The sequence below is a fragment of the Pelodiscus sinensis genome, chromosome 3 (genome assembly GCF_049634645.1).
Source record: "Pelodiscus sinensis isolate JC-2024 chromosome 3, ASM4963464v1, whole genome shotgun sequence".
NCBI classification, from domain to species: domain Eukaryota; kingdom Metazoa; phylum Chordata; order Testudines; family Trionychidae; genus Pelodiscus; species Pelodiscus sinensis.
Window position 1 is genome coordinate 126,690,999 of NC_134713.1, and position 24,767 is coordinate 126,715,765.

The 24,767-nt window shown below is 41.6% G+C and overlaps 1 protein-coding gene across 2 annotated transcripts in view; it reads left to right on the forward strand.

Annotated features, from left to right (window-relative positions):
- TBCE (tubulin folding cofactor E) overlaps positions 1-24,767 on the forward strand; it is a 50,826-nt gene that overhangs the window by 13,595 nt on the left and 12,464 nt on the right. For both annotated transcript variants that reach the window (XM_075924789.1, XM_075924790.1), the window contains exons 4-11: positions 9,506-9,698; positions 12,616-12,700; positions 14,023-14,122; positions 15,783-15,885; positions 18,480-18,556; positions 18,836-18,931; positions 23,192-23,256; positions 23,338-23,402. In XM_075924789.1, coding sequence (XP_075780904.1) covers positions 9,506-9,698; positions 12,616-12,700; positions 14,023-14,122; positions 15,783-15,885; positions 18,480-18,556; positions 18,836-18,931; positions 23,192-23,256; positions 23,338-23,402 — 784 coding nt within the window. The remainder of the gene's footprint in view (positions 1-9,505; positions 9,699-12,615; positions 12,701-14,022; positions 14,123-15,782; positions 15,886-18,479; positions 18,557-18,835; positions 18,932-23,191; positions 23,257-23,337; positions 23,403-24,767) is intronic.

The window sequence follows — 24,767 nt, forward strand, 5'->3', positions numbered from 1 at the left end:
TCATGATTTCAAGAAGAGGAGCATGGTTGATCATGTCAGAGGCAGCTAATTTGTTGAGGATGAATTACTGGTTCTGAACTTTGGCTAGAATGAGGTCACCAGATACTTTGCCAAGAGCAGTTCCAATGTTGTGAAAGAGGCAGAAACCACATGAGAGAGGGTCTGAGGATGGAATTGGGGAAGATGAGCTCCTGATAGTGATTGTAACTTAATAAACTTAAAGATAAAAGGGAGCTGTGGCTGTACTTATAGAGGCAGGTCAGGTTTTTTTAGTATGGGGGAAACTAAAAAGCATACTTGAATTATTAGCGGGGGGAACTTGAAGAGTGATAGGTTATGGAGAACAGTAACAGAAGAATAAGAGTGGGCACAAGGGAAGGCGATCCAGAGTTGGAATTGGTCACTAGTCAAGTGGAACGTTACAAGAGGAGAACAGATGGGAAAACTTCTGCATCTGAGACAAAAGAAAGAAAGGGAAGGTGAACCCAGAATAGACGGGAGAACACAGAATATTTTGTCAATCCCCCCTCTGCGCCGAAAGAAATTAACACAATCGTGTGCAGAAGATATAAGCGTGGAACCAGGGCAGGGGTTCCTGTACGGGGAGGAAAGGAGGCCATGGCACCATCACTTTTAAAAAGGGGCTGTACAGGGATGGCCCATGGGAGGACAGAAAAGAGTGGGGGTGGTTCTGACACTGATGCCTCCTTTTAGGAAGCTTCCGCTGCTCCTGAGGCAGGGGTTTGAGGAGTAAATCAAAGGTGTTGTAAGGGCAGCAGTTCAGTAAAGTTGGGGGAGTAGAGTTGAATCCCTAGGAAGGTGGCAGAATTGAAGGAGAGGAGAGAATGAATTTGTGGTGGAGAAAGTTGGCATGGTGAGGATTTCAGTCAGACACACTCAACTGCATGCGTGGAAACAGAAGAAGCAGATGTTGGGGGTGAGGTAGGACAGAGGAGCAAAAGAGTGAAGTGTGGAGCATCAATAATTGTATCATTGGAAAAGAGGGCAGGAAGGAGATGGCTGAGAGCAGAAAAGGAGTCATCAGTGCTAATGGACTGGGGAGTCAGTGACAGGGCATAAAGAGGAAGTGGGGGCTGGTGGAAGGTGCTGAAAGAGACAAGGTGGTGATCAGAAAGGGGGAACATAGCAATGAAAAATGAAAGCAGTGCTTGGTGAAGTCCAAGTGATGCGAATAGCCCTTTGATGGAAAGCTGACTGGGGGGCTGCAGGTCAGGTGAAGAAGTGGAAGTGAGGAGATGTGCAGTTAGAGAGTTGGATGGTGCATGTGTATGAAGTTGAGGACAGGAGAGATTCAGGACTTGCAATCAAACAAAGCTGATTGGGAGGAGTTGGCTAGATGGTGAATAACAGCAGCATGCGGTGAGAGAGGGCAGAAGTGTTGATGCAGTGTTGTCTGAAAGGTAAGAGAGTAGGAAGGGGAAGAAGGAATTAAAAGCCAAACACCTCTATTACAGTTTGATCCAGGGTGGGGAATATGAAAGAAGAGGCCTGCATGAGAAAGGGTATAGCTGCAGAATCAACATGAAATAAAGGAATCCAGGTGTCTGAGAGCCATGAGCTAGAGGGGGAGAGAGATGAAGGATGGTTGTTCTCTTTTTAGAAGTGGGGTAGGAGTTCCAGTAATAACCAGAGAAAGGGATGAGGAGGAAGTGGGGCAGCAAGGTAATGTGGGTGAGAATGAGAATGGTGGCACCAGGGAGGCTGTGGTGGGGAGGAATGTGGGATGTGGAGTGAGGATGTTAAGTATCGGGTAATTGACTAATTGAATAGTTGATTCATTTTACATTGACTTTGATTAGTCGATATGGCGCCTCCGCCTTTGAAGCGTAGCAACAGCGCTGCTGCTACACTTCAAAGGCAAAAATGCTGCATGGAGCCCGGGGTCATCTGGGGCCTGATTCTGGGCTCCACGCGGCACTACTGCTTTGAAATGCCGCATGTAGCCTGGGGATGCCCCAGCTAGCCTCCTGGCTGCATGCGGCTTTTCAAAGTGGCAGCACCGCGTGAAGCCTGGGGTCTGGCCCCAAGGTTCAAGTGGTGCTGCTTCTTTGAAGTACCCGCTCTTCTTCCTCCGCAAGAGGAGGGGGGAGTGACTAGTCGACTATTCTGTCGACTATCTGATAAACATTTGCTTATCAGATGGTTGACTAGTCGACTAGTCCTTCACATCCCTAATGTGGAGTGGGGATGAAGAGAGGACTAGGATTGGGGTAAAGGTTAGAGGTGATGAGGATATGGATGTGGGACCTAGATTTGTCCTGGTAGATGGAAAGGGGAAGAGGTTCAGGTTGAGTTAATGGTAACTGTAGAGTGCTGAGTAGAGTGAGAGAGGAGAAATGGAGCCAGTAGGGAAGAAGGAATGATGAAAGAAGGATGACAGATATGATACAGAAATGTGATAGATGGCCACATTTTTTTTGTTGAAGTTCTTCATAGCAGTCTTAATGCCGTAAGGTGGGCCCCATGCCAGTCCTAGAGTTATTTGTAATTTGAGTGTTGTGATTTGCATGTGTGAGAGGTGATAGTGAAAACCATTATGGCAAAGGTGATGAGATTTACTGCTTGAAAAAATGGTGTTTACTTATGTGGTATGTCATGCAACAGTGTGGGGTTTTTTTGTATGAGTGTATTTAAATTGATTATGTGTTTTCAAACAATGAAGGGTTTTGAGTGAGAACTTAATACAATATAAAAAATAAAGTTAGATTAATTGTTAGACTTATTAAACTTGTATATATTGCTGAAAGATTAAAGCCATAAGTAGAGGATTTTATATAATATATATATATATATATATATATAATATATATATATATATATATATATATATATATATATATATAATATATATATATATATATATATATATATATATATATATATAATCATATTTTATATATATATATATATATATATATATATTACATGAAATGCATCTTTTGTAACCACCGTAATCTGCAGTTCTCCTATGGTACACTTTACAAAACCAGTTTAGAAGTAATTTTTTAAATAAACAAGGTATACTGTTGTTATCCGGATACCTCTGCAGGATACGATAGTACTTTGAAAAGTATTTAGAACATTTGTGAATAAAATGGGTGCACACCTGCTGCCAGTACTAAATTTATCATAAGGAGAGGTTTGTAATTTCCAACGGAAAATTTGGCTGAATTATGCTCACACTATTTCCCCTGTTCTTGGTAGCCCCGTAATTTTTGAAGATCATCATGTCATTACACACAACATGATTGCTAGAGCACCTGGTGCAGTTACCTTAGAAACAGTGTGAATTTTGTAGAAGGTTGGTTGTGTGGGGGGGGGGGGGAGCATTGGCTGTGTTCTGATTGGCTGATTAATCCTTTCACCTTGACATGCTATTATGTTGACATGCTATTATGTTGATGCTGGGAGGGAGTAACCAACAAACTCCCCACCAACAAATGCAAGTATCCAGTCTGCCTCCCAGCTGACATCCTAACTGCTCATTTACTTCCCACTGTGTTCTCCACCTGTCTGCCAGCTGATCTTCCTTCCCTCCCACCTATCCTGTGATAGTTCTTCAGCAACTTGCCTTCTATTGCCTCCTCCTAGCTGACATGCTGCTTTATTTCTCTGCCAACTGCTGCTGCTTACTTTTGCCGTGTGTCCTGTCTGCGTCCATATTTTCCCACTGTGACCTTAGCAAACCAGTGCTGGTTAAAATAGGCAACCAGGTAACCTATGTGACCCTTAAAGGTAAGTTGAGAGGTACTGTAATTCTAATCAGGATCATTCACTTTTATGTGGACATCAAAAGATACTTAGGCCAGGGCTACTCAACATGTGGCCTGTGGGCCCATTTGTTTGCGGCCCGTGGTGCGGTTTGGGCTTACGTGGGGCTTAACACATGGCCCACTCATGGGATTCTTTGAACAAGGCCTCCATTGGGAACACGCTCCACAATGATGAGGCATCTCCCAGGTGAGGTGAGCACTGAAAGACTCAAGCGGATGGGCTGACTGGAACAGACGGATATAGGGTGTCGACATTTCTAGCCCACAGGGAGTAGGTGCTGGGAGCACTGGGGCATTGTGAGAAGTGCTTTGTATTCATTCCCATCAGTATGAAAGAAGCTATTTGCATGTATATTCAACCACACTTAAGTTGCGGCCCTCGGCATGTGCTGTCAGTATCATTGTGGCCCCCAGGGTTTCCAGAGTTTAGTAGCCCTGGTTTAGGCCATCTGTTAGTCTCCTGATACCACAGGACTCCTCCTTGTTTTTGCAGGTGCAGACTGGGGTTGTAATAGTGTAGTCGAATAAATGATTAACCGATAAGCGGGTGCTTATCAGTTAATGCTGTTGACTACATACACTAGCACGCAACAGCTCTACGAGAATTTTTTAGGTGGTTGGCTGACAGGCTGGCTCAATCCTGGCTCGTGCTGGGACCCGGCATTAACCCTCATTGCAGCTCTACACTACTAAGTGCTATGTTGTGCAGAGCTGCAGCGGGGGTTGATGCCAGTCCCAGCACGAGCCAGGACTGAGTCGTAGCAATGCTAACCCTTATCGAATAATCGTGTAGTCGACACAGTTTTTGTCAACTACATGATTACTGAATTACATGCTTCGTAACATCCCTATTACTGACTAACAGTTATCCTGCTGAGATGTAAAGGGCTAGGCCTATTCGTGTTGATAAGAAATCAAGGAAGATGCTGTGTGTATGTTTGTCTATATTCTGTAACTCTAGCCTTAAAATTGAAGATGTGATCTAGTACTAGAGGATTTCTGCAGCACTGTGACCATGAAGAATTCTTATGCCTGAAGATTTCTTTACTTTCCTATTGAAGAAGGATGGGGAAGCCACAAGAGTAGTCACACACCCCTCCACAGCAGCATGTACACCTCATTTTTGGCATTTGGAGCAGCTGGTGGAAAGGTAAATCACCACAGAGGTGGGGACACTCCAGCTAGTGGCTTCATCCATGCGCCGGGCTCAGCTGCTAGTTCCAGCTGAGCTGGTGGCAAAGGAGGACAGAACTTCCTCTTCCTTTGCAAGAAGTGGCTGCGGCCAGGTAGGCCCTGCCCCCAGAAACCTCTCCTAGTTGCAGGAAGCTCTGCACCTCTTCCTTCTTACCCCCATTGTTCCTTAGCTGCAGGGGGCAGATTCACTGGGTGGGGAGCAACTCCCCTGTATACCCAACCTCTGTGCATCTAGACCCCAGATGGGCCTCTCCCTCTGCATGTGTATCTCCTACGCCTGCGCCCAACCCATCCCCTGATGAGTTCTCCACACTTGAAACCCCACTAGGTCAGCCTGGTGGACTAGGGCGGCAGCATGGTTCAGCTCCCCTCCCCACAACATATTGCAGCGGCAGGAGCCGCAGGAAGTGGAGCAGCCTACTCCGTTCAATCCCGCCGCTATCACCCTGCCCTTTGTGCTCTGCTTTGCTGTGGCAGCAGCAAATGGTGCGATGTGGCCTCTGCGCCAGGCTGTTCTGCTCCCCCATGTGATGCAGGGCTCAGAGGGAGCAGGCCAGGGCTGGGGCACTCCACTTCCCACTGCCACAAAGCAGGGCAACCTGAGTGGGAGAGGGCGCTAGAGCAGAGCAAGCTCCTGGTTCATTTTCCTTCTCATGGCTCCCACCACTGTGATGGGGGGGGGGAGACCCCTGCTGTTGCTGCTGCCACATGCGAGGCCTCCCAGGTAATCCCCTGGGTTGCATCTCTCGAGGTTGAGGGGCTTCAGGGAAGGGGTGCAATTGAGTGGAGCAGCGGTGGGAAGAGTCAGGGTCTGTGGTGGGGGTCCTGCACCTTCCTAGGGATGGCCATGCCCACATCAAACCTTGTTCCCAAACTCAGAACCCCACCTCTCCCATTGAGCCCCAACTGCCTTTACTTGGACCCCCCTGCAGATTCTCATTTCTACTGTATGCGGTAGAGTCCCTGTGCATCCAGACCCCTGTGCACCTGGGCTATCTAGTGAGTTGCCTACAGCTAGATATCCCCATATAGAACCCTCTCACCCCACACCTGGATTCCTCCAGCACTAAGCCCCTTTACACTTGGCTCTGAGCAGCCTGAACCTGCCTGCCCCACACCTGGATCTGGGACGGCGGCTGGGTGTGCTTGCAAGGCTGTGCTTGCTTTCTATTTTGGTGCACCTGGCATTGAGAGGCAGGTCCCTGGATGTTTCTGGGGCAGGCTCAGCCCTTGCCCTATTGCAGTCTCAACATGAAGTCTGTGTCCTGGGGTGGGAGAGTGAAGGAACACGTTTCAAGGTGATCTCCCACTTCCATTCAGTAAGTTTCTTCTGCTCCCCACTATCTTGTGAGAGCCTCAGCATTCATTTATTGACAAAACTAAGGAGAATTTTGCAGAAATGTTTTGACACAGTATTCCATCTGTAAAATAGTATATACTGCATGAATCTAAAATATTACCCATGTTGTCTCCATCTTACTGAATTTAAATCCATATAGCTAGCTATTTCCTGGCAATCTGAGTTGTGTTACATACCAGGCAGCATGACCCCTGCTACTGCTTATCCCTACATCTGTGGTCCCCAAACCTTTTACCGCATGTCCCTATCTTTCCCCATTCCTCTGGAGCCAGGGCCAGGGGATATGGACAGGAGTAAGGAGGCTGGTGACCAGTGGCTCTGGCCAGGAGTGGAGTGGGAGGGTACTCCTTCCCTCCCCACTGTGGGGGGCTGTCTCAAACCCCGGCTATGCCTTTTTACTACACTCATTGCTACCTTCTGTTCCCTGGATATACCTCTGGCTTGCACACTCTTGTCTTCACTGTTCCTCATATTTTACTCCTCCTACCTTTCTGCTATATTTTTTCCTCATCTTCCCTTCCCCCCCCCAGAACGGTGTCTTTGTAGCCCATCCCATGTGATGCTGCTTCCTGCAGTGTGTTTTTTCCAGTTGCCCTCTGCCAATTCTCCCCTCTGTGAAATTTCACTACTCCTCTCTCTTGCCATTCTCCATCTTATTTTTCCTTTTACCCCTAAATACAGGGATGAGGAGCTGAGTTGATCTTGCTATATATATTCTGCTTTGGTCATTTTGAGTTTATTTTCAGAGAGAGTCTGTGTACTAATGATGATGTAATTTCTGATTTAGATTCTAATTGAGCCAAAATCTCAGTTGAATTCTGAGCTGTTTTTCTGGCTACATGACAAATGAAGTGAATGACTTGCATTTTTATGTCAATTTTTTATATCTTCCTATTTGTCCATTATAGCTGTAGGCGCACAGCCAGTGCTCTACATCTATGCTCTATAATAATAAAAACTGCAGTGCCCCTTAATATGCCTTTGGGGGTGGAAATGGGTTTTGCAGGAGGCCTAGAAAGTTAACACCTCTGGCTTCTGATGCACCCAGTAGAAATGGGGTACAAGGTTCAAAACTGTGGATCCCTCGCAGAGAACACCCTGTCCACAGTCGTCATTTATGTTGAGGCCTTCAGCTCGAAGGTCTCTGCTGATCTCAAGCATAATAGTATGGCTCAGGGAGAGAGTAACCAGGTCCCAAACCATTTAAGGCTTCATAGATTAAAACCACATTTTGAATTCCACCTGGAAGTTTATTGGGAGCCAATGCAGATCCTGAAGCACTGGCCACATGTGCTCTAAAGCAGAATTGCATTTTAGTAAGTGGGTCATAGCATTTTTCATTAGCTTCAGTTTGTTGGTTCCATGCTGTGTAGCATTTTACAGAGTATATCACAGTAATGTAATCTCACAGTAACAAAGGCTTGTTTAGCTATTTCATCTATTTTTTCATAAATGTCTGTAAATATTGTATCATTTTTGTTGAATAATACAGAGCTATCAAAATTAGCCAAAGTATATAACACAGACTTATTAGATTTGGTTACATAAAGTAAACAGGTGGTCCATACCTAAATGTCTAGAACAGGGTAATGAAACAGCAGAATTTATCTGTATCTAGGACACAGAAAATGCTTATCAAAGACTGGTATATTAGACAATTATTGCTAATTAAATCTGCAAAGTTAGTGATACTTAGAAAAAACTAAGGAGTTTATTAATGGCTAACAAATCAGGACAAATATTTTTATGATATTGGGCATACATGTGGATATGTTTCCTAAATTTCTTCAAGCTGTTCACAGCTTTCATTCATTATAATGTTTCACTTTTTTTCCCATCTTGCATTTTGCTAACTCTTCTCTTATAATACTAATTCCTACCACCAGGGTTCAGAGAATCAAATTTGTATTGAAAATATAACAAAGGAGTTTAGTATTTATTACTTTCAGAAAAGGAGTTCTCCCTTAGTAAATATAATCTTTTAAATCTTTTTTTTATATATACAGTTCTACATGAACATTACTTTTTTGAAAGGAAAAAATTGATCCATATACACACGTTGATGTCATAGAATGAATCAGAGTCGCAATGGTTTGAACTAGCTTGGTTACAATGCTAGAGATAAACCAGATGTAAATATACACATTTGTTAATCACTAATACAGTTCTAAATTCTAAAGCAGATTGAATATTGATTTGTTCATTTCAAAAGAGACTTGTCTTTGTACTATCTCATGAAACACTGTTAGAGAGATTTTTGTCTTTGGTGTTAATACAAATATTCTCTAAGAATTAATAGTCAAAGTCCTGCATATTCTGTGACAAGGTGGCAAGATAATTTAATTTTGCTGGCATTCTGGTGCAACAGATTAGAAAATCTGCAGTGGTTTTTAGAGAAATAAATGACATAGTACGATAGTCTTGTCTATTCTGATAGTCTATTTAATTTCCCGCTGTCCTCCCTTTTTCAGATTTCAGTTTACTGTAGATTTTTATTTTGAAAAACTATAACATGGAAGCTGGAGATTTTAATATTGAACAACTGATTGTGGCATCTATGTAGGATTTTGGGATAAATACATTAGTTGGATGTTTTTGATAAAATTATCAGCATTTAATGTTAACATTTAATTATAATTTTTAGGTTTCAGAGTTGGCACACCAGTACAATTAAGGCAATTCATACTGCTCATTCAGGTTTTGTAGACAGCAAGAAAACACTGCACTGCTGTAATGTCAGTTCATATTTTTAAAGTTTTCTTCATAACTGTAACAGCCAGAAATAATTGTTTTCATGTGTTGTCATAATCTCATTACGTTGGTACAAGTGCTGCTAATTAACATCTACTGGGGGAGTCGGAGATTATACTGACTTCTGTTGATTGTGGTAAGGGGTGTATAATGCTGTCTGACACTTTAGAACTGCATAATTCTACACCAGTAATAGGGTAATTCCATATTTTTCTAATGTTAAAGCAGAAATAATTTAAAACGTATCAGAAAACTATACCTGAAAACTTACAAACTTACCACTATTTTGTATTTTTCTCTCCTCTCTCTTTGTGTGTGTGTGTGTGTGTGTGTGTGTGTGTGTGTGTGTGTGTGTGTGTGTGTGTGTAACCCCTCATCGTGCTCTCCCACTCCTGAACCTTTCCAGTCATCCTACAGGAGGATCCTTTATCCGCCCAAACAAGGCAGATTTTGGAGTGGATTTTCTTACTGCAGTAAAGAACCGCTATGGATTGAATGATGAGGAAGATGTTGAGTGTGAGAAAGAGAATGCATTAGTCATTGGAAAGAAGACTGTGGAACTTATTGGTTTTGACTCCATTATAGAACAACAACGGCAAGTGTAATTTATATATGTAAATTTGCATTATATTATGGAGGTATTGGTATTGACTCCATAGTTTAACGGTGAGTTGAACTTTGTCCATCGGAAATTCAACTTTGTTATACAGTATATGAAAACTTGTGTAGCCTCCTCAAAAATGAAACATTCGTTGAGTTTTTTTCCTGAGAATTTACAAATGAATATGTTAAGTTTATGAATTACAATTAATTGTTTCCTTTAAGATTTATAGTACCTAGTGTCAGATATTTTTTGCCTTCAATAGTCTCAGTAACAGTATACGAGACTCATCAAGCCTTCCAAAACGTTAAAACTCACTGAAATCTTGTGCATTTGAATTATCTGTAGAATTAAAAGTTTTACTCCAGCAATTTTTCATAACTGAAAATTTAATCCAGTCTGAGAGTTTGTGAACCATTGCACTGAGTTAAGATTTCTGACAAATGAGAAACATTCCCTTATTGAGAATAATGGGAGGAGAGGAGACGGGGAATGATCATTAAACCTAAAAAAAAAAAAAAATCCACATATAGCTTGTGCACAAAATTTTAGGGAGTTTTTACTGTTTGGGAAGTTGAAAGATCTCTGACCGTGCAAACAGTTAAGATTAGATTGGGGTCTCCTAATTGTGTATTTCCATAGTTTAACATGTTTGGGATTAGGGAGCTAAATTGAACCGTAACTGAATTCTCTGGGTCGATAACACTTGGTTTTTTGAGAATTGAAGCATGTTTGTAACATATTTCACCCTGAATTACTTGATCAGCATTAACAGTATTTTAACAGAGTTGTTGTCTGGGAATTATAACATGATTTTGTATTAGCTATTATCAGACTCTGGGGAGTGGATGACTTGAGCCAGAAGCATAGCTTTTGGGCATATGTTTTTTAAAAAGTTATGAGAGTAAACTTTTCATTAAACATTTATATTTAGGTTTTTTTTTCTGGAACTTTTGGGGGGCAGAGATGGGGATTTAAACATTTGTCTAGCATTGTGAACTCAAATTCAACCGCTTCATGCAAGTATAAAAACCAGAAAGTGAAATGATCTGGAGACATAAGCTAAAACTCATTAGTTTCGGTGTTCCGGTTGAACTAAATGCAACCCCATCTCCCAAAAAATCCCCATGATGAAAAGTAAATCAGATGTCCTGTTTAGTTAATACAAGATGTTTAGTAGCACAGCCCAAGAATTTCTTTTAATGGCTATCTTGACAATGCTACTTTTTTAAGATTATACATCCAAAAGGGAAGAAGTTGACCTCCCTAACTTCTCTATTATATCCATGTATTGTGCATTTCTTTCCAGTAGTAAACCTTATACAGGCTTAGATTTAATATGGCAGTTGATTATTTGTATATAAATTAGTGATGTTAAATTTAGATTAATCCAGTAATCAAATAGTTGATGGAATTTCCATCAACTACTCGATTAGTTGATAAAGGCAGGGCGCCTCTGCCTTTGAAATGTAGCAAGAGCCCCACCGGCTCTTGCTACATTTCAAAGGTAGAAGTGCTGTGGAGAGCATGGGGCCAGTGGGGATCTCAAGCAGTCCCCTATTGGCCCCGGTCTTCCTGCTTTTGAGACATACAAGAACCCCATGGGGCTCTTGCTACATTTCAAAAGCAGAAGCGTTGTGGGAAGTACAGGGTCAGTGGGGGACTGCTTGAGTCAGATCTCAAAAATTAAATGGGATTGTGCTTTGTTGGGGGAGAGCCACAAAACTTATTAATATAGCACCACAGTTGGCATTGTTTTATAGACTGATCAGTTATGATCTCAGTTCCTAGGTGCTCACAGTCTGACTTCAGACAAGAAAAGGTGATGACAGTCATTTGGGGGCTAGAGTAAAGGAATGTAGTTTCTCATGAGAAGTATTTGTCATACACCATAATGGTTCCATTTAAATAAATTTGTTAATGTTTTATGACTTATATGATTTGTTAGTGTTTTAATGTCTGTATCATCTCAGCTCAGTGGTAACTACATTCTGCGAATAAAAAAAATCAATAGTAGAAAACCCACAGTAACAGTAGTTAATAAATTGTCTTCCCCAAAGCTAGGGATGTGAATGTGTATACAGTTAACCAAGGAGCTTTGGCGTATCAGTTAACCCTCATGGTTACATGCATACTAGCCTTTACCCCACCACGCAGCCTCTGTATCAGAGGCAGCAGCATAGGGTGAGGCAGGAGCCTGGTGCATATGGGAAGCTAGCTTCTGTGGAGCTCCCTACTCCCCCCATGCTGCTGCCTCCCACAGAGGAAGCAGCACATGGTGGGTGGGGGGACAGGTGGGAGCTAGAGCTCATGGGGAGCTGTCCTAAATGCCAGATCCCACCTTCTCCATGTCCCTCCCCTCCCACCCCCCACGTGTAAATGTTTAACTGCTGAAAATGTCTTCATGAATTTGGGTGGTCTTCCCTTGTAAGCTGATACTGAATCAATTCTCTCCCTCCCACACATGTCATTCATTAGTCTACTGAGCAGTTAAAAATACCATTTTTTCCCCAGAAGAGACTTAAAAGCAAATGTACTGATCATTTATAATTATTAAAATTCCTGGAGCATATTTTTTACGATCCTGGATGACCTCCCCAAATTCCAAATTAGGTTACTAAATTTTGCCTACTTAAATTACTCTGTGTGGTTTAAATTGGATAGAGTCATTTATCTTTGCTGCTCTTACAAATTGTTCTGTTGTGCTGCTGTAGGCTATTACATGAGAGCTTTTCTGTGATTTAGATGATGATGATACCACTCTCTGCTAGCAGAGTTCAAATAGTAATAATTGTAAAAAGGATAAAAGGATGTGAAATGCATAGTGCTTAGATTTAATATGTAGGTGCTTTTATACAATATATAATCTGCCGTTTTTCTCTGTGTATAAATTAACATTTTTTTCATGTAGTCAGCTGAACAAACTGGTAGACATATCTGTGAGAGAATGTGCTGTGAGCCATGCTGGTCAGAAAGAGGAAATTAGCACAACGTGTCCGAGTATCCTTTTCTAAATGTATTGAATTATATCGGGGTGGGCAGTAATTTTCACAAGGGGGGCCATTTAATGAATTTTGATACGTAATCACGGACTGACTCCACCCTCCCTTTAGGGGAACAGTGTAGGATGGAAGGGGCGTGGCTTTGACTAGTCTCCTCCCAGTGTGGTCTGGGGCCAGTGCCTTTGAATTAAAACACAGCAAAGGGCTCATGGCTTCCAGCCCCACCACTACCACATTGTCTGGCAGCTGCCCAGGGTTGCTGTGGCTATTTAAAGTGCTCATGGTTCTGGCCCCTGCCAGGGTAGTACCACGGCTGTGAGCCATTTAAAAAGGATCCTGCTGCCACCTGGCAGTTTGGTGACATGGGAAGCAGGATATACATAGAAAGTGGCCAGATGCAGTCTGTGGACCAAATCTGGCCCACAGGCCGTATTTTGCCCAGCCCTGAATTATATGCTGCTATTTATATTAGGGATGTTAAGTATCAGTTAATTAACTTATCCTGGTGGGCTTTTACTACATTTAAAGTGCAGGGCCTACCATGCAGATGGTGCTTTTAAGAGGCAGCAGGGTGGGGGAGTGACTAGTCGAGTACTCACTTGACTAGTTACTTACCTCCCTAATTTACATAAATCAAACACACACCTCAAGCATTCCATGTGTATTCTGCAGACAAAAAGGGATTAAATGTACATATTTGCAGAGGTAATTTTCAAATATGTTTGTCTTTATTAAATTTAGGGGCTTAATTCAGTCTGTCTTCGAACTAGCTTTTGAATGGTAGCAATTCCAAATTAATGGGCACAAGTACATTCTTTTTAAAAAAAAATCTTATTTGGGTAACTACTATTTTTTATCAGACGCTGCATTTATTGGAGCAGTAGAAAAAATTAGTGTAGCTCTGGCCATAAAAACTGCTGCTGTTACTTGGAGAAGCATTTTATTCATGGGCATCAGGCTGTGAATATATAATCCATAATAATACATCTCATTTGTTACATATTGTGGTTATCTTTCCAAAATACATAGCAAGAGTTATGTAATGTGGTAAATTAGCAAATAAGAATTGTATATTCTTTACTCAAGACAGACTCTCTTCTGGATCTGTAGAATTGAGATGTTTTATAAATCTTGGAACTTTCTGTATCAGATTCCAAGATACAAACTAGAAGTAACTGAGTAATAGTGCCTTAATCTTAGTCCAGACAGATTTACTTTGCTATATTTTGGTTCAAGAACACAACAGTTGTAAAGTTATACCTCTGGTCTTTGAAAAAGAGTTCAGAATTCTGATACATTTTTCTTAAAGTGAATTTTCAGATATAAGGACTATAAATCTGTCAAAAAATCTGTTGCCATCCTGGGAGAAAGTAACAGATATTGCTTGTCAGGTTCAGAATCTGGAAAGTCTGGATCTCAGGTATATATAGGAATATATTTTTTGTTTCATAATTTTTCTGCATGGTTTTGTTTTTATTTTTTTGTCAATTATCTAATATTTTCCTGCATGTATACCATCTTCCAGTAGTATGTCACGTCAAGGAAAAAATTGATTCCCAAGGACACTTATGATCATGTGAAACCAAGTTCTCCAAAAAGTGTTTAGGGTAGACCATTTTGTCTTCAAATCTCAAGTTTTAAAGGACTACAGTAAACTTGAAAATCATAATTCTGTCTAAAAAACGAGTATATATTGTTACAAATAAAGCCCCTAAGACTACAATTGTTGAAAAAAACTCCTACAGTTGTTGTGATTGCTTCTCTTTTTTTGGCTGTTTACTTCCTGTGATTGACAGTGCCTTATGTATCCTCAGTTTAATATTTTCTAGTATATACTTGAAAAGGAGGAAATAGACTGACTAATAGATTCCTTTACAACATCAAGAAGAGGGGCTGAAAAACCCTCTAATGAGTATGGATAAGCTGTTTTTAATAAATTCCAAAAAATACTATTTAAAGGGGGCTCTCTTTTAAACTAGCCTTAAAAAAATCAAGCTGATAAGCCTTTAACTTAGAATAGTAAAAGGGCTCTGAGCAATTTCAAAATGAATATTAAACCACCTTACTATAGTTAGTGACAGTTGCATGCCTTACGGAAGTACTCTGTCATCCTCGCTGAGAGAGCTCCTTTAGTAGCTACTAGAGACTAGATACTGTTGTTTATTTTTTTTTCTTTTTTAGACCTATTTTTCCTTGTGTTATATACAGGCAGTCCCCGACTTACGTCGGATCCGTACTTACGAACGGGGCTTTTGTCGCCCCGGAGCTCACGGGCAGCGGGTTGCCACCCGTGTCCTCCGGGGCGAGAAAAGCTTCTCCCGCTCTCCCTGGTCTGCTGGGGGGGGTCCAGCAAAGCCGCTGGAGCCCCCCAGCAGACCGGGGACACCCGAGCAAAGCTGCCGCCCGAGCAAATTCTGTGGAATTTGCCACAGAATTATGTTGTGAAATATTAACTTTTATTTAAATAAATAGGGCAGTCACTGACACAGGCTCTAAGAAAACCTCCAAATATGAACTGATACTTTGTGGTCAGTGGTCTGAATTTGTGGGCAGATAGTGCAAAGCTTGTAGCATGGGGTGGCAGCAGGCTCCTAGGAGCAGGGCTGGGAGTTGCTGCACCCTAACAGAGCAGAAGAGGGGAAAACTTTTGGCACCAATGTATGTGGCAGGGACACACACCTATGTTGAATGGACATGAGCAACACATCTCAAAGAACACCAGTTTCCCACCTTAATGCATCAGTGCATAAACTAAAAACATAAGTGAAAACAAACATTCTCTTCTCCCCCCCCCCCAAATACCCAATGCTATCAGACTAGCAAATATAAGGAACTCAGATTTGAATAAAATTGGCAAAGAAAGAGTTTACATTTAAACTACCAAGGGATTTTTCTAAATAAATTGGAAAATTATTTAAATAGACGCAGTCCTTGACAATGTGTGTCTCTTTAATGGAATAATTGTATGTATTCCTTTTTTGTTTTGAAATATGTAATTGTAAATTGGTGATTCAGTGGAATACTTTAGTTAGGTTTGTTTATAATACAAAATTAAGAATTTGTTTATTCCTTTAAAACAGTGAAAACAAGATGAAATTTCCATCTGTTTCTGCTTCTATAGCCTGTACACTTTGTAAATTGAAGCTTCTGGCACTTAATCAAACTGGAGTAACATGGACCGAGGTAATGAGCTTCTTACATTTTATAAAATAAATTGTTTTTATATGCTAGTCATTTTGTTTCATGGGTCAGTAAAAACTTAATAGGGGCTTTTACACTAGATCATACAATCTTCTAAAGTGGAATCTGAGCTATATTAGAGAAAAGATGCACCAGTATAACAAAATCAATCTGAAATTGTTGTTTCATTGGTATGAAGCCCTAATGCAGACACCCTTAAAGCAGGTTAAACTCACTTAAATTTGTAAATTACTGAATTAAATAGTCTCAAAGGGGGTAGTCCTATTAGTTTGTAACTTTAAAAATGAATACTCCTATGGCACTTTAGAGACTAACCAAAAAAGTGTGTGTGTGTGGGGGGGAGGGGGCGGGTATTATGCGCTTTCATGGGCAAAACCCACTTCTTTACTCAAGTTCATCACATCTGAAAGCTCATGGTACTATATATATATTTTGTCAGTCTCTAAGTGTCACAGGACTACTCATTCTTAAAATTTTTTTAATTGAATAGGTTTAGCTTAACTAAAGTTTAACCTTGTTTAAATGTGTCTACGTTAGGGAGGTATGCTAGTATAAATTGACTTTTATATGCCAGTGCAACTTTTCTAATATAGATCAGTCCTAAAACAAAATAAAAAATGCTCTTTGAACATTGACTTTTTTAGAGCTATATTTATGTGACTGAGGAACTTTGATATAATCTTATTGAGAATACAGGCAGTCCCCGACTTACGCGGATCCGACTTATGTCGGATCTGCACTTACGAACGGGGCTTTTCTCGCCCCGGAGCTCACGGGCGGTGGGTCGCCACCCGTGTCCTCCGTGGCGAGAAAAGCTTCTCCTAGTCACCCTGGTCTGCTGGGGGGGTCCAGCAAAGCCGCTGGACCCTCCCCCCCCCCCCAGGAGACCAGGGACACCCGAGCAAAGCCACCGCCTGGGTGGTTTTGCTCGTTTGCCCGGGAGCAAAGCCGCCCAGGCGCAGTGGCTTTGCTCTCCGTCTCCCTGGTCTGCAGGGAGACGGGGAGCAAAGCCTTGGAGCACGCCCGCAGCGGGACAGCCCAAGCGCGCCCGGGCTGTCCTGCTGCGGGCGTGCTCCAAGGCTTTGCTCCCCGTCTCCCTGGTCTGACCAGCAGACCAGGGAGATGGGGAGCAAAGCCTCGGGGCACGCCAGCAGTGGGACAGCCGCAGCGCGCCTGGACTGTCCCGCTGCCCGCATGCTCTGCGGCTTTGCTCCGGGTCTCCCAGGTCAGCAGACCAGGGAGACGGAGCAAAGCTGTGGAGGACTTGGGCGGTCCTGTCTCCCTGGTCTGCTGGGGGAGGGGGGTGCAGCTAGTGCCCACCCCCCAGCAGACCAGGCTTTTGTTGCCTACCCGTGGGGTAGAGCAGCTGGGGGCTGCCGGGTTGGTCCCGCAGCGCCGCTCCGGACCAACCGGGCAGCACCCCAGCTGCTCTGCCCCAGGCGTCCCCAAGTCAGCCGCTGCTGAAACTGACCAGCGGCTGACTACAGGAAGCCCGAGGCAGAGTTGCTCTGCCCCGGGCATCCTGGAATCAGCCGCTGATCAGTTTCAGCAGCAGCTGACTTGGGGACGCCTGGGTTTCTTAAGTTGAATCTGTATGTAAGTCAGAACTGGCATCCAGATTCAGTGGCTGACGCCAGTTCTGACTTACATACAGATTCAACTTAAGAACAAACCTACAGTCCCTATCTTGTACGTAACCCGGGGACTGCCTGTAGTTCTGTAGTGTAGTTTTGGCATCACTTTGTATTGTTAGTGTTTTTAATATGCTTGTGTTATAAAGGAGCTGACAAACATCCAGTAGTATAACAGAGAATATTTCTCTGAACTCAGATACAGCATTGGAAAATGTCTTAGTTGTTTGCACGTTTCCAGGCATGAAAATTGCTTTTCCAGTTAGTGACCTTCGTCTTATATCTTGTGTACACTAGAAAAATGACCCGTTGCAGATGAGGTGCTTTAGCAGTAGGTATTTTCCTAACATCATCTTGGCCTAAAATCAAACCTGCCTTTGTCAGAAATAATTTTGTGCGTTATATCCTAACCAGGGCTATCGAAGTAATCTTGAGGTTTCTAGGCTAAGCCAATTTGACATGATTTCATAGAAAATAGCAGAGACATTTCAAAGTCCTTTATCTTAGAAAAAGCTTGGTTTGGCTAGCCTCAGAATTGTTCCAAATTCTTGAATCCATAAACCAAACATGAAAATCCAATTTCCTAACAGGCTCACAAAGAGGGAGAGGATGGGATGACACTGTATCCTAAAGCTACCGTTTACATGGCTGTGTTGTCAGTTTCCCTGCAGCCTTTTCTTTTTAAAATATGGATTCCAGTCCAGTAACAGAGAATTCTGTGGCCGTGTGAAATCCTATTGACTTCCATTTGTGCAAGCAGATGAGCAACAGGAACAGCAGTATAATTACTATTAAATAGAAAGTGTTAATGAAATAAGCAGTATTCCAGGTTGTTTATTTGAGATGCTTATGGTTACTTAGAACCCACTCACAGTAAAACTTTTATGATGCACAGATTGACCTATATAAGTTATACTGCTACACTAAATGAAGTTTTCCTATTAGGTTCTTCTGTGTGCTCCAGCGTGGCCAGCACTTGAAGAATTGTACCTTGCTTCTAATGATATTACAGTTTTAGAAAGGTATGAGGTTTAGCTTTAAATGCTAAAGTCATCCTTTTGGGATGAAAATGCGGTATGCATAAAGTTATGTGGCATGTCTGATAACAAAAATCAAACTAAATTCCAGTAATGGGTTAAATTACCATTACCATTGTAATCTTGCAGTGCAGATTTTAACATTCTGTGTTATTTGGGACACTTACGTGTGAACACTTCGATTTTATATTATAATTGTGTCTACATAAGTGTAAATATTTTGAAATTATTTAAAACATAATTGCATTTTTTTTAATGCTACAGACCCATTAATGTTCTACAGACCTTGAAATTGTTAGACCTTTCAAACAACCAATTAATTGATGGAAATCAACTGCAGCTAATAGCATATCTCCCCAGGTAATTGTTGAAAGAACTTTATTGTATATTCTGTGTCATGCTTTGTAAATTGATTAATTCACATATGCTGTGTGGTTTGAAGCATGATAATATTGCTTTGCAAGTAAAGGTTACAGAATTTTGAAAATGAAGGGTTTTTTCTTTGTGGAGAGTATCTGAACTATTTAACATAATGTAGGAAAGGATTTATTTTATTTTAATGTTTAATTAAAGATTGCTGCTGATTTAGATGGGTGATTCTTTGTTAGTGGATACATAATGTCGGGGGAATATGATAGATAAAATCATCTATAAAATCATGACTGGTGTGGAAAAAGTGAATAAGGAAAAATTATGATATTTATTCCCACAATATAAGAACTAGGTGTCACCAAATGAAATTAATAGGCAGCAGGTTTAAAACAAACAAAAGGACGTTTTTCTTCACTCAGCACACAGTGAAGAAAAGTTCAACTTGTGGAACTCTTTGCCAGAGGATGTAGGGAAGGCTAGAATTTTAACAGGGTTTAAAAAAGAGCTAGATAGATTCATGGACATTAGGTCCATCAGTGGCTGTTAACCAGGATGGGTAGGAATGTATCCCTAGCCTGTGTTTCTCTGGAAGTGGGAGACAGAGGAGGGCTCATGTGAGGATTACTTGTTGTGATCCCTCCCTCTGGGGCATCTTGTGTTAGCCACTGTCAGCAGACAGGATACTGGGCTAGAATAACTCAGTATGGCCATTCTTATGTTAGTTGTTGTTAAATGCATTAAATAACTGCATATGATCACACACTTCCTATATGTCAGACTGATTCTGGAGAATGATATTGGGCAGCATGCTGAATAGTTAATACCATGATAGACATGCAGTCAACCAGAGAGGTTTAATTGGCTGGCATCTCTTGTCTATTAGCCATGGAGATGGAAAGATCTCACACACAGATTATTCCTGTCTTCTCTCCTTTAGGGTGTGTTTCTACATAGCACCCTAAATTCAAAATAAGATATGCAATTTGTGCAACGCCAATTGTCTATTTCGAATCTGTTTCAAAATAACACACCATTTCGAGCCATCCCTTAACCCTCATGCAACAAGGTTTATCGGGATAGTGAAATAGCGCACCTATTGAAAAATATTTCAAAATAAGAGGTGGCTTGTGTAGACTCGGGGTAGTTTTTTGGAATACTGGAGCCATGCAGTGTAGACATAGCCTTTGTCTTTTAAAAAAAAAAAAAAAAAAAAAAAAAGGTGATCAGAGTGGAGGCAGAGCCTCACTTTTAATACCTAAAATGGCATGGAAGAAAGTACTTACACCCACCTCCTTGTTCCTCTCCTCAGTTAACACTAGGATTGTGGCTGCACTACCAAGCCTTTGTCATCACAGCTAAGTCAACATAACTCCCTTGTAGAGATGTAGCTTACACCAACAGAAAGTTTTCTGCTGGTATAGAAACACCGTCTTCCCATGTGACATTACCTATATCAACAGAAGCCCTCATCTGTCAGTATTTCTGCTTCTGCAGTGGGGATTTTGTCAGCAGAGCTGTATTAATCAGGAGCATAGAGTTTCACATCCCACAGCAGCTATGCCAATACAGGTTTTAAGTATAGACCAAGCCTAAGAGTTTGTCCACACTAGGAAATTTACCAACATACCTGTGATAGTGTAAGTATTGCAGTTCTTCCCTGGGTGGATGCTCTCTTTTGGTATTAAAGCCATGTCTACACAACTAGATTAGAATGAGTTTATTAAGGTTAATTTTTTAGCACTCAGGTTTGTAAAGTTTGTATATTCTCACTGTGCAAATGAGGTCAATAGTGTGCATCCCTAGTAGGATGGGTACCTTTGACTCTGACAGCAATGCACTGTGGGTAGCTATCTTACAGTTCCTGCTGCCCCTTTGCATTCATGTTTAGGTTCCCAGTGGCTGATGGGACAGAAATATTGCAGTTGGTGGCATGAATACATGTCGCCAGCTTCCCATAGTGTACTTATCTCTTCTCTCCGTTCCCCACCACTTGAAAGGAATGGCAAACAATTTTTTTGTGCCCTTTTCCCCCTGGTATACATGCAGATGCCATACCAGGGCAAACATGGGTCCTGTTGAGCTACAAACTGCTATGGCAAGCATTGCAAACACCTTGCGCGTTATGCTGCAGTATGTCCAGAGCCTAGCTAGGAGCTGCTGGAGCAAGAATGTGAGGCAGCAACACAGACAGATGTGCATGAAACCGTAGAGTGAAGCAATTGGCATGTACTCGTGGCAGTCGATTCTGATGACGCAGTGGAACGCTGGTTCAGGTCCCGTGAGACCAGCGCAGACTGCTGGGACCACATAGTTATGCAGCTATGGCCAATGAGCAGTGGCTGCAAAAATTAGCATGAATAAGGCCACTTTCACTGAAATTTGTAAATTGCTTTTCCCCACCCTGAAGTGCACCAATACCAGACTGAAACCTGCTCTGACAGTTGAGAAACAAGTGGCAATAGATTTATGGAAACTTGCAAAACCAGACAGCTACCCATCAGTTGGGAATCAGTTCGGAGAGGGTAAATCTGCAATGCGGGCTTCTGTGCTCAAAATAGCCAAGGCAATCGATACCCTTCTGCTCAGCGGGATAGTGACTCTGGGAAACATGCAGAACATCGTGGATAGCTTTGCCGATATGGGGTTCCCTAACTCTGGTGGGGCAGTAGATGGAATGTAATTCCCTCTATTAGCAGCTGACCACTTTGCCCAAGAGTACAGAAACCGCAAGGGGTACTTCTCTATGGCATTTCAGGCTCTGGTGGATCACAAGGGCCATTTCACAGACATCAACATGGGATGGTTGAGAAAGGTGCATCGTTAGGAATGCTTGCCTCTTCAAAAAGCTGCAAGATTAAATTTTCCTCCCACAGCAGAAAATTACCATTGGAGATGTTGAAATGCCTATAGTTATCCTTGGAGACACAGGTTACCCCATGCTCATGTGGCTCATGATGCCATACACAGGCAGCCTGGACAGCAATCAGGAGAAGTTCAACTACAGGCTGAGCAAATGCAGAATGGTGGTAGAATATGCTTTTGGATGTTTAAAGGAAAGGTTTAGCAATTTATTGACTAGGTTATACCTCAACAAAAGCAACATTCCCATTGGTGTGGCAGCTTGCTGTGTGCTCCATAATATCTGTGAAAGTAAGGGGGGGAAATATTCTGGTGGAATCGGGGTGGGGGGGAATTGAGGTTAATAGCCTAGCCACTAAATATGAGCAGCCAGATACCAGGGCAATAAGGAGAGCACATTGAGGAGCACAGCAAATCAGAGAGGCTTTGAAAACCAGTTAAATGAATAACCAGACAGTGATATTGCAGTTGTGTATGTAGTTCTTAATAAGGTGCTCCATGTATTAAGCATGTTGGCCTGTAAGTCCTCTTCCAGCCCCCTCTCCTTCCCAAAAGAACACAAGCAATAAAAATCCTGCTGTTCAGAAATCACACACTCTCTCTCTCTGCTCTGTTTCCTAAATAGAAAAGGAATTCAGGGCATGAGCCTAAGGGGGGAGCAAGGACAAGTAGCATATTACAATCCCCCTGTTCAGCAATCATAGCCCTGGGAATGACAGCCTTCTGTTCTAGAGACAACCCTGGGAGTTGAGTTCAGGCCTGCTCTTGACTCTTCCCTCCCTCCTCTTTCCTCCCCCACATTCTAGGGTGCCTGGTGTAGTAGTCAGGTATCACCGGTGGGGCGTCCTGGCAGGTTTCCGCTTCCCACATCTTCCCAGTGGTGGCTGTGAGGCTCCAAGCCTACAGACGCTTATATAAACAAAGCTCTTGTATCCCTGGCTGGGCCTGCGACCTAACTTTGAAAACCCCTGCTGTAGTGCATGCTTTAAGAATTTTTCCACTTTTCTGAAAAGCTTAGTGGTCTTTTGTAATAACATCTTAGTACTTACTGTGCTGAGCTGGCATGAAATGCCATTTTGCAATTGCATATATGATTTAGGGAAAAAATACTGGGCCGTAAAGGAGTAATAAATTATTTTAAACAAAAATCAAGCCATTTAAAGATTAGTACCCTCAAAGCAAGCTGTTATTTTGAAAGCTTGCATCTGCGTTGCTGCCCTTTCCTAAATGCCTTTTAAACGTTGGTTACCAGCTGTGAAGTTCATAACAATGTTCTTTTAAATCACAAGGCGTGGTGTCAAAGGGCTTAAAAGGAGTTGTATCATGTAAAAACGTCAGTATTTTTATAAAAATCTTTTTAACGGACTTACTTGAATGTCTGAATTTCAGATTAGAACAACTAATTCTTTCAAATACTGGAATTTCTTCTATATGCTTTCCTGATGTTGTATTTGGTAAGTAAAGTACACATTGTATTAAATTTCTGTATTTTAGATCTTCACGGATGTCTTCTAAATATGTTTTTCTTTTCCTAGGACGCAAGACTAAAATGTTTCCTTTATTACAACGTCTTACAATAGATGACAATAAAATATCACAAGTAAGAGAGATTTTGGTGATTCTTTTTCTCATTTAACTTTGCTTAATGCGAATTAGTAAAATTGCTTTTCAGTTTTCTCTGGTCACGTATCATATAATGGAAAAAAAAATCTTACGTAAAATTCTTTGACCAGCATCTAGCTTTAGTTAGATTTTTAAAAACTCAGCTTTCAACAGAAATGCTTTCTTGGGATTTTTTGTTTAATAAATTGCAGAGAAATATGTTTCTGGCTTTAAGCTGTTCCCGTTCATTGAATGGAATCCAAACACCTCAGCATTCTTCTAGTGTTTGAATGACTGAAAGTGAAATTGGCAAACTAGAGTTTCACTGTGTTGGGCTTTAGTGAATTGCAAAAAATAAACAAATGACGAAAAATTATCAGATTTCAAAATGTTTTTTCAGCATTAATAATTTATGTTGGTCATATTCAGGGCTCGCCAAACTGTGGCAAGCCCTGCTTGCAAGCCGCTCGCAAGCATGCACAGATCGCCCGAACCTGGCTCATTATTTGTCGAGCCCTGGTCATATTAGTAACAGATATAACTGGTGAAGGGAAGAATGGAATTTTATCTAGACAGTGTCCCTTCTTTGCTCTGGAAGAAAACCTAAAAGGATGTAGGCTGGACTTGCATGTTATTTAAATGATGGGGGGGGACTCTATCCTGGGAAGAAGTGACCTTGGAAAAAGGTTAGCGATTCTGGTGGATAATCAGCTGAACATAAGCTCCCAATGTGGCACTATGGACAAAAGGGCTAATGCAATACTTGGATTAACAAACAGAGGAATGAACTGAGAGGTTATTTTGCAGTGGCACAGCTACTGCTGCTATACTCTGTCCAGTTCTGGTGCGCACAATTTAAGAAGGATATTGATCAATTAGAGGAGGTTCAGAAAAAACAGCTATGAAAATGATTAAAGGGTTAAAACTATGGCTATGGTAACACTCAAAGTGTTCAATTTAAATATATCTGAAAGGGAAGATTAAGGGTTGACATGATTATAAGAATCAACATGGGAAACAAATATTTAATAATGGGCTCTTCAGTCTAGCAGAAAAGTGTATAACACGAGCCAATGGTTAGAAGTTGAAGCTAGACAAATTCATACTGAAAGATGTCAATTTTTTACTGAAAGTAATTAACCATTGGAACAATTTACCGAGGGTCATGGTGAATTCTCTATCACTGACCATTTTAAAATCAACACTGGATTTTGTAACATCTGCTTTAGGAATTATGTAGAGGAACGTCAGTGTTTATATAGACGTTTGGATGAGATGATAGCAATGGTCCCTTCTGTCCTTGGAATCTAGGAATTGTCTAGCACAGTGTTTCTCAACCTTTTTTTTTTAAATAACGTGACCC